Source organism: Haliotis rubra, unplaced genomic scaffold (assembly GCF_003918875.1).
Source record: "Haliotis rubra isolate DU_JTF1 unplaced genomic scaffold, ASM391887v1 Scf67, whole genome shotgun sequence".
Lineage (NCBI taxonomy): Eukaryota > Metazoa > Mollusca > Gastropoda > Lepetellida > Haliotidae > Haliotis > Haliotis rubra.
The window spans coordinates 51,333-69,444 of NW_025767379.1; the positions used below are offsets into that span (position 1 = coordinate 51,333).

Here is an 18,112-nt window from a genome sequence, read left to right on the forward strand (position 1 = left end):
TCCCCACATGGGTACAATGTGTGAAGCCTATATCTCGTGATATTGCCGAAATATTGCTAAAACTATACTCACGTACTCTATTCAGACAATAACATTACAAATGACACGTATGCGGAGAACACAAATCTGCCCGGAAACTGTCCCGAAACAGTTAAAGCCAAGACCTAAAGCTCACTATTTAACAAACTTTAAGGATAACAACTGTTGTATTTCGTGGGTGAGACGCGTCTATACGGATTGTACAATGGTCAAATAGGAATGACTTAAGGTAGACATTAATTAAATTGTTTAAGATCACCTTCATCTGTCCAGTACCCCAGTGTGTCCCCAGAGGGATCCGCCGGTATATCTTCTTTGTATACAAAGCTCCTGATTACGAAACCCCACACAGACAGACTCTGAAAAGTTGAAAATAAAATCACCAGTTCGAAGCAGTTGTACGGAAACATTATCTAACGTCAGGAACACAAAATAATCTATTAAGAGAGAGAGAGTTTTAGTTTCTGCTAACGAATATTGGTTTGTCGACAGTTTCAAAGTGTGCTGGGTATACATGTATATTTAGTCGGTATCACAGAGCTATACTCCAGAGCTATACACAGGCATATTGTCCTGGCAGAACCCGATGATAGTCCGCTGATGAAACTATGTACAACATAACTGATTATCCTACCATATGGATGTTTTATATGTTGAGGTGGTTTTGGTATGGAAGGGATGCCTTTCTGTGTTTTCAATGAAAATATATTGAAATATTTCATCTCAGAAATAGAAGCATTCAAATCCCAACACATTTGGATAAGTTAAAAATGTAGATCTTAATCGTAACAGACTAACACATATTCTCATGTATATAGAAGATGATATTCAGAGCAGATGGTTGTCTTTAATATGTTCGACAGAACTGCGTCCATAACACGGTGCCTATTGGTAAGGACGAAGACACGGTGTGCACTGAAACCAATAATAACGACATGCCTACAGACCAACAACACTGAAACTCTGTTTACTCATAAACAACATTAACCTTCAATACCTGTTGAAGACACAAGGACTACCGACATGTCTGGTTGTACCTTGTGTGTGCTTTACTCGTGCATGTGGCAAGGGTTACGCTTGGTGTCTTTAGTATTTGGATGAAAACGAGGTACGGCAGCCATTTTGTTTATCGACTTGATCCAAACACCCTATTCTTAGAACCTACTTGAAATTCAGAAATGGACAAAATATAGTCGCTGAATGAATAACCCTTTAAACACCATTTATTCCTCAAACGAGCCGACGAGATGTTCACTAAATAGAATATATACTTACACTTTCAGGTCCCCCTGAGGAATATGCTGCCAAAATGTGGTAGGAGAAATTTGTCGGGATCTGTTCGATTCCTCCCATAATTCCATAGTACAGGAAGTTGTTGGTTTTGTCGTGCCACATTGGTGTCGTCATGACATTATTCAGTTGTCCAAATGCCACAGCATTTCCACTCGAGTCAAACACTGAGAAGGGGCTGGAACCTTCCAAACCATCATGGATGGATGCGGACGGATCCCATCTGAAGAAAAGTCAGTGTTTCGTGAGTGTCAGATACAGTAATATGTTCGTGCATGACCACAGGCAGACCAGAATATTCCAGTAACAGGGAGATATTATGTATGGGAATTTAATTGCAGTTTTTGGGTCTTGAAATAAGAAATAAACTAATTCGGGTGACGAAATGTACTCAATATGATTGGGGACAGGAACATATCTTCGTAATACCAAATCACCGATTCCACTGTGTCATAAGGATCATATCAGATACTCACGGGTGGCAGTTGGAGGCAAGTCAAGTGTTCCCGCAAAAGAACAAAGGACATTTGGGAAATTATGACTGAAGGGTGAACATTAGAAACATCCCAATAAGGTCTAGTACAAACCAATCTCAAAGCTGTAGTGCTGTAACCCCGACACTGCACAAATCTTTGAAAAGACATTTTTCCATCTATATGTTCTTACTCATCTTTACGATCTTCCATGGGAGTGGGGCGGTGGGGTAGCCTAGTGTTTAAAGCGTTCGCCCGTCACGCCGAAGACCTGGGTTCGATTCCCCACATGGGTGCAGTGTGTGACGCCCATTTTTGGTGTCCCAATATTGCTGGAATATTACTCAAAGCAACTCACTCACTCCATGGAAGTAATTCCAGCATTTGATATTATTTCACACACTGAGATTCCGACATATATTGTTTTTCATTAGTTGACATTGAGTCTGTTAATGTATCAATGCAGTAAGCCCAAGAAGCCAAATACGTGCCGTCAGGTAAGAGACAAGAGAATAGATCGTATCCAGTTTTCGTATGTCTCGGGACACGCAGTAAACCAGCTACAGTGGCCTGTACATAGTCGAGTCTCAACAAGACTATCGGGTGATTGACATCTGGAGCATCTATCTACGTTGCTGGGGTACGATAAGAAGCATCAACATAACATTGCTCGGTGTCTAAACAAGACATGAAATCAGATCTATCTGACCATATTCGTTAAAACCACAGCATCCAGTAGGACAAAATCAGAGCCCTCACTTCAAACTCAGACATCTCCAAGAAGACATCCATATTTAAGACTTCAACCATCTATCAGTCATGACCAAGGCTGATACATACCCCAGCTTACCATCATCTCATTAAAGACTTTAATGAGAGGTAATCCTTCTGTGTTAATATTCGACTAGTTTCATTTGTAAGGACCTAATGTATCTCAGATTCTCTCCTGTGTGTTCAACAGGTGTCTATGCTCTGTTGTAAAATGCTACTTCATATCTGTATATTAGCTTCCCTACACCACCCTGTACATCACCTGTTTTATAGCAGTGTTAGAATCTACACCGAATCGTTGGTCTACATTGTAAACAAAGAAGTTATATCTAATCCTCACTTAGAAAACAAAGTTTTGGATTAACATGAATTCCACTTTATTATCGCCACTGTTACTTGCAGTGCAAATAGCAATTTGTCTATTATTCACCGAGTAGCTTACCTTCCGACGGACTGTTCTTGAAAGTCAGCTCCCCCGAACGACATGTATCCCAGTTTGGACGTGGTGTCCAGTTTGAATCCGGGGAAACCACAGATAACACCGTCTATGTTGCTTTGATTTGTGTTGGAGGCTCCGTCGGGGAAGCGCTTCATCAAAATGAAATGAAAGAGTCATCATGAATATCCAAATTATGCTCGTGTTTGTTAAAGTGCTTCCTTGCAGAAACTTCAAAAACATATTGTTTACAACTTATACAAAACAAAGCAAGTGGACGGGAACAGAGGAAGTCCGAAACAATCAGATAACGTTACTATTTACAAACACAGCCAAAATTGCCAGCCAGATGTGTGTCGTAGAAAGAACATGTTATAAGTAAAGACTGTTCCCTAACGTAACAATAATTACAATAATGTAAAACGAAATGAGAAGCATCAATGTGGGACGTGTAAATGTATTTACATCCATCTACAATAAAGATTATTTTTTGCGTTCTGAACGTTCAAATGTTTGAAATGTACATTACCACTATGAATGACATGATTGATGTCCCGTACATGACGATACTCGTGATGACTGGAACGTCACCAGCTCGGTAATGGAAGTTCTTGGAGACCTCGACCCCGAACTCGCCTGTACCGGATATGGTAGTGTTGATACTGTCGAGAACGAGGCTGCCATCATCGGCGGAGAAGCGCGTGTCGTTGATGACGAAGAATGTTGGGGCGCTGCTCAACCACGTGACATTATGGATCTTTATCTCGTAACGTCCGTCTGGGAAGGTAGCTACACTGAAGACATAGGCATCGGCTGAAACATATTCGGTTATACACGTGTAAGTGTTTAACTCTGGGGTGGGACAATATAGAACCGAGTGCCACTGTACAAACAACATTAGTCCTACGACTGCTCTAAGTCTCTGTTAAGGAATGGGGAAAACGACCACCATGCGCTAAGATTATTTGTCCAAGGGCACCCGGGTATCTCAGACAGTAGTTTGTGGTAGTTGAATAGGAACAAATTCTATGGATAGACAAAATGCTAACACCGAAATGAAGCACCATTAATGTTATTCCTCTTCATCATACCAGATTGTAAATACTACAAAGTTTGAGATTTCTTAAGTTTCGGTAGATATTCCTTTTCCTAGCTCAGTCCCTGAAAATAAATATTTGTGATAGAACAAACTTCTCCATTTAGACTGAAATGCCCTGTGAGATTGGAGATTCTGAACCTCAGTAAAATCTACACTTGCTTCATATGTGTCGTTTGCATTACACGTGTAGGTGAGTGAGTGAGTATGGTTTTACGCCGCTTTTAGCAATATTCCAGCAATATCACAGTGGGGCACACCAGAAATGGGCTTCACACATTGTATATCCATGTGGGGAATAGAAACCGGGTCTTCAGAGTTACTAGCGGATGCTTTAACCAAAGGGCTATCGGCCCCATTACACAAAGGACTTCACAGAAGGACAAATAAATGTGAGCCAGACTAACTGCATGCTATCGCCCCGGTAATCATCAACACTGGATACACCAAACAAGTAGGAAATGTTTACCACAATCTGAAAAGGAGGCAGGTTATTTAGCTTTGTAATAAATCACGACTCGCTGAGCAAGTGCGTTGGTTGATGCCAGAAGTCCTTACCATCGGGACATCATGAAATGTTAAGGTAAAGGTTACACACAGTAAACACCCGATGTAGGAGATATACCTATTGTGGTTCCTACTTGAAACAGTCCCACTGTAGAGTTGGAACCAAACGTTTTAGCACTTCGTTTCTGATAAACCTAGCTGTCAGGAACGCGTTACAATGTAAACACTGGTTTGGAAGTTACTACATGTTGATGTTTGTGGAATCAAGTGTACGCTGTAATCGTAGCAGATGCAGAGTAATCCAGAAGACGCTACACAAGTGGGAAGGTTGTGCCTCTCTCATCTCACATCAAGTCAAGACCAGAAGTTGTATGAAGATCATCTTTACAAACAGGATATGCGGCCGAGTTCTAATTAAGAGGGCGGTGGGGTAGCCTAGTGGTTAAAGTGTTTGGTCGTCACGCTGTAGACCCGGAGGCACTACAACAGTACAACAAGGGAAGACGCGGAGGTGACAGAGCTGTGCTCCTGAGATCGGATGTCATTAACTAAGAAAATATTGTACACAGTTCTATTATCAGAAGCAAACAGAAACAAAACATCTGAGGGATCAAAGCCATAATCGGTCTTGACAAGGGTCAGTGATAAACAAACCATGAACAAATGTACAGCCTGGTATAACCAGAGTATAACCGCTGTTATCCAAGATGGCTGAAACCAATCGCTGTCAAAGACAATCGACAAGATGAATTGTCAACCAATGATTAGTCTGATCTCTTCCACGAGTAACCTCCGTTTTATTAGTTAGGGAGAAATGTGGACGTCCCTGTCCCTGAAATATGTCTCTTGGACAATTACGATTAATAAACTATAAACCCACCTACATCTCACTCTCACCGTCAGTGTAACAATAAACCCAGCTACATCTCACTCTCACCGTCAGTGTAACAATAAACCCAGCTACATCTCACTCTCACCGTCAGTGTAACAATAAACCCATCTACATCTCACTCTTGCCGTCAGTGTAACAATAAACCCACCTACATCTCACTCTCACCGTCAGTGTAACAATAAACCCATCTACATCTCACTCTTGCCGTCAGTGTAACAATAAACCAACCTACATCTCACTCTTGCCGTCAGTGTAACAATAAACCCACCTACATCTCACTCTCACCGTCAGTGTAACAATAAACCCACCTACATCTCACTCTTCACCGTCAGTGTAACAATAAACCCACCTACATCTCACTCTTGCCGACAGTGTAACAATAAACCCACCTACATCTCACTCTCACCGTCAGTGTAACAATAAACCCATCTACATCTCACTCTCACCGTCAGTGTAACAATAAACCCAGCTACATCTCACTCTCACCGTCAGTGTAACAATAAACCCATCTACATCTCACTCTTGCCGTCACTGTCACAATAAACCAACCTACATCTCACTCTTGCCGTCAGTGTAACAATAAACCAACCTACATCTCACTCTTGCCGACAGTGTAACAATAAACCCATCTACATCTCACTCTCACCGTCAGTGTAACAATAAACCCAGCTACATCTCACTCTTGCCGTCAGTGTAACAATAAACCCATCTACATCTCACTCTTGCCGTCACTGTCACAATAAACCAACCTACATCTCACTCTTGGCGACAGTGTAACAATAAACCAACCTACATCTCACTCTCACCGTCAGTGTAACAATAAACCCAGCTACATCTCACTTGCCGTCAGTGTAACAATAAACCCCCTACATCTACATCTCAATAAACTCTACATCTCACGTGCCAGTGTAACAATAAACCCACCTACATCTCACTCTTGCTGTCAGTGTAACAATAAACCCACATCTACATCTCACTCTTTGCACCGTCAGTGTAACAATAAACCCACCTACATCTCACTCTGCATGGCGACAGTGTAACAATAAACCCATCTACATCTCACCTCGGCTCAGCCGTCACTGTCACAATAAACTACATCTCCAGTGTCTCACCGTCAGTGTAACAATAAATCCAGCAATACATCTCACTCTGTCACTGTCAGTGTAATTAATAAACCCAGCTACATCTCACTCACCGTCAGTTAATATTAATAAACCATCTACACCGTCAGTGTAACAATAAACCCACTCTACATCTCACTTCTCACCGTCGGTTGTAACAATAAACCCACCTACATCTCACTCTTGCTGTCAGTGTAACAATAAACCAACCTACATCTCTCACTCTTTGCCGTCAGTGTCACAATAAACCTGAACCTACAGGCAGGAACTGCTCCGTTGTCTCAGGCGCTAAAACATGTTGTGCAGAGCTGAGCTCCTTGGACTGACCAGAACGCCATGTTTGTAGGATAGAATTCTGATTCTGTCATGTCGTTTTCCTAGATGTTTTCAGCAACATATCATGCTACTACGTGATAAACGCCACTTTCCTTCCCCATTTAAGTTGACATCAAATACCTTGACACGGCATACTGCTTTTCACTTGTCTGGAGGAGCAAGCATGCGCCCCGAAACGAAAAGAAAAGCAAGTTTTATGAATGTCAACTTCTTTGTTGTGAATAACACCACGTTTCGAAGGGTATGCTTGCTCATTCATCCGAAACGCTTCGAAACGTCGCGTTATTCACAATAAAGAAGTTGACATCCATAAATCTTGTTTTTCGAATGGTCTCATGGTTCTCAGATGACAGTAAGGAACCAATAATCCTTGCAGGAATAACAAATTTTCGATCTAACATCCCCAAATTAGCCAACTATTACGACTGTCAACAGCTGTGGTTGAGCATGGTTGTACACTTAATCCAGTCTATAGTTTGGCATGAAATGCATGTGGACCCGTTTTTTTGTAAATATCTCTTCATCCAATAATCCAATCGATCTCAAACTGTGCAAGTGGATGTTTTGTCAGACAACCTAATCACATTGTAAATCACCGATTTTATGCATTTGTATTAAAGAATCTGTCTATGTAACTGTCAACAAAATAAACAGCAGAACGCAGAGGGAGGGAGCCAATGACCTTTAACAGCGGCAGTGTTGGGTCATAAAGGTCAACGTTCGTCAATGTAGGTCAGCTATGCAAGTGACAGGTATGAAGAGGTGTCACAGGTCGTGAATAGGGTAAGGTGGGTGCCAACTGTTAACCATCATACGGAGTTTGTTTCTCTGAGTTGTTCAACATTAACCACAAAACCTGTATATCTGTAAATATAATAACAGGATTAAACTTCATCAAGTTCACTCCATTCTTCCACAGATGAGTCATCAGTGTCCAGACGAATGGCAACTGGATTAACTGTTTGCTCCTTCAAGCCATCTTTGAGCCAGTACTCTTTCTCCTCCTTCTTGACATGTTCAACACATGCATGCCAGCGTGCAATGTCAATGTCACATATAGCAGTGTTGACAATGTGCTTGACATCATTCAACTTGAATGATTGATTTTTCCGGGCCACTGTACTTTTAAGGTCTCCCCAGATAGGTTCGATTGGGTTGAGATCACAGTGGTACGGTGGTAATCTCAAGACCTTATGGCCGTGTTGGCGTAGCATGTTGTCAATGTTATATGTGGGTTGAGGTTTGTTAGGTTTAATCAAAGAGTACAACTGTGGTTTAGTGGCCTTAATTGAAAAGCTGTATATTGTTATTTGTTAGCCATTGCTGCATATCTGACTTCTTTGTATTGAAGTTGGGCACCTATTGTTTGGATCTCGAACACTGTGATAGGGGAGCATTGCCCATGACAACAAAGACTTTGTAAAGGCAGAGCTGGCAACAATTGTTCCTCAACATTCTGTGTGAAAACCGTTGAGTTCATTTCTGTATGAAAGTCCCTAACATCTGTGCTCTTTGACCGAAATACCAGATCACCCAGGTAGGAATCCACGGTGGGAACCAGCATGAAGAACGATTAAACGTTCACCTTTGCCTGTTGGTATTTTCCTACCATCACTGGGGATCAGTGGGTAGCCACTGTCTGGCAGCAGTATGGTTTTGCATTGACCCAGGTCTCATCAGATATATAAGTTCGAACCCATCCTCTCTTGCCTGCTTAATTTCTCTCAGATAGTTACACCTTATTTTCACAATATCAGATCGCTCACACATTACAAGTTTCTGGTTTGCTACCTTCTTGTACTTGTATCCAAATTTGAGCAGTAGTTTGATTAGCATAAACCTAGAAACATTCATGTCGTGATCCTCTGCAAGGATGTGTTTAACTTTCTTGTGGACAGGTGTTCATTTCTAGCAAATAGCCGGCGAATGACATCTCTGATGACCCTGATGTCAAGAGAATCTAACTTTGGATGCCTACCTTTTTGTACAAGGTTTTGTTTATTGGTTTTGGTTTATTTTTTTCACAATATTGCTTACGATGTTCTTTTTAATGCCAAGAGCAAAAGTTGTACGTTTCATGTAATCCGACACCTTATAAATCGGTTTGCTACGTTTGCTCTCTTTTAAAAAAACACATTTCTAATTAAACGTTTAGCATCATCTGAATAAGCTTTCGTTTATCACGTAGTAGCATGATATGTTGCTGAAAACATCTAGGAAAACGACATGACAGAATCAGAATTCTAACCTACAAACATGGCGTTCTGGTCAGTCCAAGGAACCCAACTCTGCACAACATGTTTTAGCGCCTGAGACAACTGGGCAATTCCTGCCCAGCATAATTTGAAAGTTGCAGTTTTACTTTATCAACAAAGTCCCAGTAAAGTAATGATAGATGTTTGGATTATATTCTTTTGACTTCTCATAGATTTGGTAAACGTTTGAGATGCTTGCACAGTATAGCTGCAAAAGTGCTGATGCGGGTCAAAGCATCATTCACTCACTCACTCACTCATTTGATATGGTTTTGAAGTGTAGCATAACAAGGGCTCATTTGGCCAGCAACTTAAAAAAGAGTCAAATGTTCAGAAAATAATTTTGAAATACGAAACAATTAGCATATGAGTTTCTTCAACCTTGCTTGTAGCTTACCACAACATCAAATGCAATGTTTGTTGAGGTGTGGAAATTGCTGATCGTAAAGACGTCTAAGAGTATTTCAGTTAATAATTCGTTGCCAGCAACTGCCTGTCCTGTACTTACACCCATCCCCTGCCGTATCCTGCCAACCCCTGAGGTCCGGGTTAGAATTGGTCTCCAGCAACCCACGCTTGTGACCAACGGGATCGGGTGGTTAGGTTCGCTGACTTGGTTGTCATCGTATCCCAGTTGCATAGTTCGATGCTCGTGCTGTTGATCACTGGATTGTCTGGTCCAGACTCGAAGACTTTCAGACCGCCGCCATATAGCTGGAATATTGCTGACTGCGGCGTAAAACTAAACTCACTCCGCATAACGAGATACCACAACAGCACAACAACGGAAGACAGTAAATGTGAAATTATATGTCGAGGTGTCACGGAGCTGCTTCTTAAATCGGATGTCATTAAATAAGAAAACATGGTAAAAGTTCGCAGTTTTATTATCAGTAGCTAACTGAAACAAAAGATCTGAGGGATCAAAACCAAAATCGGCTTTGACAAGGGTCACTGATTACCAATCCACGAACAAATGTACAATCTGGTACAACTAGACTACACATGTATAACCTATATTACCAGAGATAACTGAAACCAATCTCTGACAAACACAATTGATAGGATGAATTGGCAGCCAATGATGTGTGCGTCTGTTCTCCAGAGCGAGTAACCTCGGCTTGGTTAGCTAGGGAGAAATGTGGACGAATGGCTCAATGTTCATGCTATTGATCACTGGATTGTCTCACTCACACGCTCTGAGTGGAGTATCCATGTGAAATAACGCGCACGTACACACGCGATAACGCTGTAACTGTTACGGTTTAATAGATGATCTCCATATGAACCATCATGACTATTCCGCAGCTCATCGTGTAACAAGGGGTGGTAGAGTAGTCTATTGTGTAACAAGGGGTGGTAGAGTAGTCTATTGTGTAACAAGGGGTGAGGTGGAGTAGTCTATTGTGTAACAAGGGAGTCTAGTCTATTGTGAAACAAGGGGTGGTGGAAGTAGTCTATTGTGTAACAAGGGGTGGTGGAGTAGTCCATTGTGTAACAAGGGTGGTGGAGTAGTCTATTGTGTGACAAGGGGTGGTGGAGTAGTCTATTGTGTAACAAGGGAGGTGGAGTAGTCTATTATTTGACAATGGGTGGTGGAGTAGTCTATTGTGTAACAACGGGTGGTGGAGTAGTCTATTGTGTAACAATGGGGGTGGAGTAGTCTACGTGTAACAAAGGGTGGTGGAAGTAGTCTATTGATAACAAAGGGGTGGTGGAGTAGTCTATTGTGATAACAAGGGTGGTGGAGTAGTCTATTGTTTAACAAGGGGTGGTAACTATTATTTAACAAGGGTGGTGGGAAGTAGTCTATTGTGTAACAAGGGGTGGTGGAAGTAGTCTATTGTAACAATGTAACAACGGCAGTGGTGGTGTAGTCTATTGTTTAACAAAGGGTGGTGGGAGTAGATCTATTGTGTAACAAGGGGTGGTGGAGTAGTCTATTGTGTAACAAGGGGTGGTGGAGTAGTCTATTGTGTAACAACAAGAAGGTGGTGGAGTAGTAGTCTCCATTGTGTAACAACAAGGGTGGTGGAGTAGTCTATTGTTTAAGCGTTTGCTCGTCACGCCGAAGGCCCGGGTTCGATTCCATGTTGCTGAAAACATCTAGGAAAACGACATGACAGAATCAGAATTCTATCCTACAAACATGGCGTTCTGGTCAGTCCAAGGAGCTCAGCTCTGCACAACATGTTTTAGCGCCTGAGACAACGGAGCAGTTCCTGCCCAGCTTCATTTGTAAGTTGCAGTTTTCCTTCATAAACAAAGTTCCATTAAAGTAATGCGTTTTGTTGATATTGTTTGGATTATATTCTATTTTACTTCTAGTACTTGTTAAACATTTAACATGGTCTTGAAGTGTAGCATAACATGGGCACATTTGGTGAACAAATCAAAAAGGAGTCAAATTTTCAGAAATTAAGTATTGAAATATGAAACAATAAGCATTGAGTCTCTTCAACCTTGCTTGTAGCTTACCACAACATCAAATGCAGTGTTTTCTGAGGTGTGGAAAAGCTGATTGTAAAGACGTCAAAGTGTATTTGAGTTAAATAGTTGTTGCCAGCAACTGTCTGTCTTGTAGTTACACCCATCCCCTGCCGTATCCTGCCAACCCCTGAAGGTCCGGGTTAGAGTTGGTCTTCAGCAACCCACGCTTGTGACCAACGGGATCGGGTGGTCAGGCTCGCTGACTTGGTTGTCATCGTCTCCTTAATGCGTAGTTCGATGCTCGTGCTGTTGATCACTGGATTGTCTTGTCCAGACTCGAAGATTTTCAGACCGCCGCCATATAGCTGGAATATTGCTGAGTGTCGCGTAAAACTAAACTCACTCCGCATAACGAGATACCACAACAGCACAACAAGGGAAGACTGTAAAAGTGCAATTATTTGTCGAGGTGTCACGGACCTGCTTCTAAAATCGGATGTCATTAAATAAGAAAACATGGTAAAAGTTCGCAGTTTTATTATCAGTAGCTAACTGAAACAAAAGATCTGAGGGATCAAAGCCAAAATCGGCTTTGACAAGGGTCACTGATTACCAATCCACTAAAAAATGTACAATCTGGTATAACTAGACTACACATGTATAACCTATATTACCAGAGATAACTGAAACCAATCGCTGACGAACACAATTGATAGGATGAATTGGCAGCCAATGATGTGTGCGTCTGTTCTCCAGAGCGAGTAACCTCGGCTTGGTTAGCTAGGGGGAAATGTGGACGAAGGGCTCAATGTTCATGCTATTGATCACTGGATTGTCTCACTCACACACTCTGAATGGAGTATCCATGTGAATCAACGCGCACGTACACACGCAATAACGTTGTAATTGTTACGGTTTAATAGATGCTCTCCATATGAACCATCATGACTATTCCGCAGCTCATCGTGTAACAAGGGGTGGTGGAGTAGTAGTAAGTAGTCTATTGTGTAACAAGGGGTGGTGGAGAAGTCTATTGTGTAACAAGGGGTGGTGGAGTAGTCTATTGTGAAACAAGGGGTGGTGGAGTAGTCTATTGTGTAACAAGGGGTGGTGGAGTTGTCCATTGTGTAACAAGGGTTGGTGGAGTAGTCTATTGTGTAACAACGGGTGGTGGTGTAGTCTATTGTGTAACAACGGGTGGTGGAGTAGTCTATTGTGTAACAACGGGTGGTGGTGTAGTCTATTGTGTAACAAGGGGTGGTGGAGTAGTCTATTGTGTAACAAGGGGTGGTGGGGGGTGGTGGAGTAGTCTATTGTGTAACAACGGGTGGTGTAGTAGTCTATTGTGTAACAAGGGGTGGTGGGGTGGTGGGGTAGCCTATTGTGTAACAAGGGGTGGTGGAGTAGTCTATTGTGTAACAACGGGTGGTGGAGTAGTCTATTGTGTAACAAGGGGTGGTGGAGTAGTCTATTGTGTAACAAGGGGTGGTGGAGTAGTCTATTGTGTAACAACGGGTGGTGGAGTAGTCTATTGTGTAACAAGGGGTGGTGGAGTAGTCTATTGTGTAACAAGTGGTGGTGGAGTAGTCTATTGTTTAAAGCGTTTGCTCGTCACGCCGAAGGCCCGGGTTCGATTCCCCACATGTAAAATCCATTTATTGAGTCGTGATATTGCTGCAATCTTGCTAAAATCCGACTCACTCTGTTTGACACGTCTTACACTGTTGATATATCAACACAGTAAGCATGAAAAATGTTTATTCACAGTATGTGCAAAAGTAAGCAAAACAAACTGAATATGGCTTCGTTTTTCATGAGTGTTTACAGTCATGCGGAAGAAATTATTATCAATGATTTTTGTTTTGAAACTAGATTATCATTTTGCTGGTCAGAATCCGAAAACATAACAACATTTGGAATCTAGAGAAAGGCACGAATGGATCTTGTATGTCCTGTGAGGAAGAGGGGCTGTGGTATGACGAAATGACACCTGCACAGGCACAACCACTGACAGACAGCAAGAAACTTGATCAGTTTTAGCTATATCTTTACCATAAAATTCACAGAAACAATATAAGAATATATCAGGGTATTCTATCAAAGAAATATTATTAAATGTCTTCATGTTTTTGATAACTGTGAAACACATAAATAGTTGCAGCTATACATAAAGTCTATCAATGTCGGGTCTAGTAGTAATAGTGTTATCCTACCTTGTAAGCTACAAGTTTGTGATTGGTGTTTTCCAGTCTTTCCCACAAACAGATATATATGTCATATTTCTTGCACGGAAATGCTTAGCATAGCCAAATGCAATAAAGGCCGATAACTCTAGATATGGTACATGTCTGGTAGTTGTCAAAATGTCCGTGAAACGGTTGGCGAAACTAACAATTTGATCGGCATTCTAGAAGTTGGTGAGTGAAGAGTAATAATGAAGCATGCGACCTTATGGATAACAATTTCCTGTTTATTGTTTCGTTGTAGATTCTTGCAGAAGCTAACTCTTGATAACTATATAAGAATCTACACCGAAACTTAGCGCTATACAATAAGCAAGAAGTTGTTATCCATAAAGTCGTATGATATATTATGTTGAGCTTGACGTTTTACATAAAACAGCAAAATAAGTGCTGATCAAATGTGTTTGTCAACCACTCCCTCCAGGTACTTGTTATGGCGTTCCCTGTGTTTCAGCCTTTGTACTGCACATGATACATCACGCACAGATGTACATTTTGTCACAAACAGGGTACATGCCAACATGTGTCCCCCCCCCCATCCCCCGAGACCAGTCCACAACTGGTATGTTCTACACGATGCACAACTTCACGTTCAGCCATATTGATCTATAGATATATCTAAAACAATTTACAGACAAAGGTGACAAGTAACGCCACGACAGCAGCAACGACGACGTGTAGTGGCTGACTACGTCCCCCGGTGCTAAATGCCTTGTCCTCGTACACAAGAGTTGCCGCTCCGTCGTTGTTCACGTCAATGGCCAGAGCCCCCATATTTCCGTTCACAGAAAACCACATCTCCACTTTCTCCTGTTTCGCTCCTACCATGTCGATGGTGATGACGTTGCCGACGGTAACGTTGAGAACACGTTGTCGTGACATTGGTATCCATTTATCCAGTTCGCCCATGATCAACACTTCCTTGTTACTGTACAAACATAAGTCTCGTTAGTTGTTTATTCTTTTACTAAAATTAACATATTATAAGTAACATAATATTGATGACGTAACGCTATCGTTGTTGCAATGGTTTCTTACTCTTTATAATAGGATATTTATATAGCGCACATATTCACGCACTAGTGCATGCTCGAGGCGCTGGTATTTTCCCCCCCCGATCATTGGATGTCAATCTCAACTACACATCTTATCTCAACTCCCGGGGGAGCATACAACTCTTGCTGCCACAAGGCGCACTGAGTTATTGCGGCCTTACCATCGTTACGAGGTACCCATTCACAGCTGGGTGGACTGGGACACATAGTCACAGTGCTTTGTCCAAGTTTAATGCACGTTGCTGTACCCGCAACTAGGTGTTTGCACGTATTCATGTGGCCACCATCTGGTCATATACCAACGGATTCGTGGGTACTTTTAAGTGCACAGGGTTGTGTACTGTACGCTAGGGGTTGTGACAACACTGAAAGAGTCTGCACACAAAGTTGCCTCCAAGTTTTTTTACACCCGGTCACAGGTGGGCTCGATCCAAGGAACTAATTTACTTCGTCATTCTGAACGTGCATTCTTTGAAACTATTGGTCATTATGCAACCGTTTCAGGAATGATATTACAATCATAAAAAGGTATACATCGATTTTCTATTAAGGGAAATGTCCCAGTCAATCTGTGCTGGCCGTAAGAGGCGACTAAATGGATCACGTTGTGATATCTGTTTTGTTTTTGTTGGTGTTTTGTGTGTGTAAAAGTTAAATATTGGAATACATCTTTTTACCGAAGGGTCGCTTATTCAAACGTAAACATACATGTTCAATTAAGGGTGAAGCAACCACAAACATGGTAGGATGGACCTACTTGAGGTTAATGATCGGGGACGTGTAGTAGAGGCAGTAGGTGTCGGCGGTGCAGCCAGTCAGTGTGAAGGGTTTGTCGTCGGAGAAGTCGTGCTGCTGACGGGGATCCTTGGCGTTGAAGATCTTACTCTTGGCATCCTGAAACAATTTTATTTGAGGGGAGAGGGGTATAGATGATGACTCAAGCAGTGCCATTCAGGACACAGTGAGCGATGTGTTTAACGCCACTTTGATCTATATTTTATTATTTTATTATACCATGCACAGTTATGGAAATGTGCACAAATGCGGTTAGTGAGTGAGTGAGTTTAGTTTTACGCCGCACTCAGCAATATTCCAGCTATATGGCGGCGGTCTGTAGATAAACAAGTCTGGACCAAACATTCCAGTGATCAACAGCATGAGCATCGGTCTACGCAACTGGGAACCGATGACATGTGTCAACCAAGTCAGCGAGCCTGGCCACCCGATCCCGTTAGTCGCCTCTTAAGACAAGCATGGGTTACTGAAGATCCGGACCTTCAAGGGTACAAATCAGCGTTCGAAATACCTGCCTGCCCCACCGCCCGGGACGGGTTATTTGCAACACGGACTGCCAGATTCTCAAATTCACCAGCCCGACGGTCGGGTTAAAATTTAGACATGTACCATAAGAAGATAGTTTGTGGGTAGGTAAGTTTTGGTCAGGGCTGGCAAGTTTTACATCTAACCAGCCCTGTGGTCTGGCTGAAAGTTTTGGGAGTTTCATACCCTGGTACATATGCGGCTAGATAGCAGACAAGAGGCACAGATTGGTGTGTATAAACGTCAGGATTTCAAGGATTTGAACCCACGACAGCGGACTGTCTTTCTACACATCGCCACTGACCACTGAGTCCCTCAGTCCGAGCCTTTCTGAGTAAACAGGAGAAACGCACCGTTTAATATCACGGAGGCTAGGAATTTAGCTGGGTATATATCCTTGGTCATTGCCTCAAAACATGGGATTTGCGTCTTCGAAAGACGAATATATGCGTTTTGTTAAACACCGGATCGGAAAGGACCAAGTCTGGCTTATCCCCAGCACGCTCTTGATTTTTGTTCTTATTGTCCGTCAAATCGCCATAAGAAGCAATACCGCAGCGTCAAATCGCCGTACGAAGCAATACCGCAGCGATTTGACGGACAGTCAATAATAGGGTTTGGACCAGACATATGCATCTATTACAGTCGTAAGATGTTGGGTGCGTTGCAAGCAACAAACAGCTCAGTGTGAGCAAATTCATCGATCAGCCTGGGTCTGCTACAGCTCGAATAAAGCTATTGCTCCTCTAAAGTGGCGACTACTGAGAGCTTGGCCTAAAGTAAAATGTAACAGAACAGGCTCGATTACGAAGCGATGAATTGTTCACTACAGGTGACTATTGCTATGTGAAACAGACCTAGAATGGTGCTATGTATAATATAGCTGCCTTTATCCGTTTTCCAGTTTACCTATGTAAGAATTACGCGAATCTCCAAATTACGTCAGACGTCCTTTTGTTTTGAGAGCAAAGAGACCTCGGCCAGCGATTGGCCTGATTGTAAGGGGTTGAACGTGAGAGTCCCGTTGTTATGCTAATCGCTGTACACTGCTTACAATCGTTTTACTGTTACAGGCCCTTGCTGATTGCGGATCATAGAACATCGTCGGCGAGGAAAGATGCTTAGTTTGTCTGTGGTTTGTCTATTACTTAAACACAGCCATGATTATAGCAAGAAACATGCACGTATTACAAACACACACATCTATAGTATTGTGATCTACCTCAAACGTGAGACCAGCGATAGAGGGTGTGATGGCGTATGAGCCTTGTAGATTGGAAGCAAAGATGATACCAAACGTTAGATCAGGACCAGTCCCCATCTTAGTGACGGTAGAAAAAGTCGACCACACTTCACCAACTGGGCCGCTGCCATCTTGGAACGCCCTCTACAAGGGAGATAACTTTCGATACCTCATGATGTTGGAAAGTAGGTTTAACCGAGCAGTTAACCAGTTCAATGTCGGCTGAAATATTCTTTAGGTTTTCTTACATATATCATGCGTAAATATTGTAAGTTATTGTTCGATGAACAAAATGTTACAGTTTCAAAATGTAATGGAAATGTACGTTATAATGTATAAACTCTATTTGGGTTTATAGACAGTTTAACATTTCCTTGGTAACCCCACCTGTATGAGCTGGGCGTCTACGGCAACAATTGGGTAGTCCGGTCTCAAAATAGTGCCATCTCGGAGGCAGCTCCTGAAGGGGTATGTAGGGGATAGTGACTGGATATAACACTAACGTCATTATCACAACATCGCCAAGAGATCAAGCATAACAAGGTAGCCATCTATCAATAAATGAGGTCTGTGAGCCTTTAAGGCAAATGTGCCCTAAAATGGAA

At 42.2% G+C, this 18,112-nt stretch overlaps 1 protein-coding gene across 1 annotated transcript in view; it reads right to left on the reverse strand.

Moving 5' to 3' along the window:
- Positions 1-18,112, reverse strand: part of LOC124257627 — a 29,976-nt gene that overhangs the window by 11,285 nt on the left and 579 nt on the right. The window contains exons 2-9 of the mRNA XM_046691733.1: positions 17,895-17,967; positions 17,487-17,651; positions 15,702-15,838; positions 14,522-14,817; positions 3,539-3,822; positions 3,016-3,161; positions 1,315-1,552; positions 299-398 (exon numbers count right to left, since the gene is read on the reverse strand). Of these exons, the coding sequence (XP_046547689.1) occupies positions 299-398; positions 1,315-1,552; positions 3,016-3,161; positions 3,539-3,822; positions 14,522-14,817; positions 15,702-15,838; positions 17,487-17,651; positions 17,895-17,967 (1,439 nt within the window). The remainder of the gene's footprint in view (positions 1-298; positions 399-1,314; positions 1,553-3,015; positions 3,162-3,538; positions 3,823-14,521; positions 14,818-15,701; positions 15,839-17,486; positions 17,652-17,894; positions 17,968-18,112) is intronic.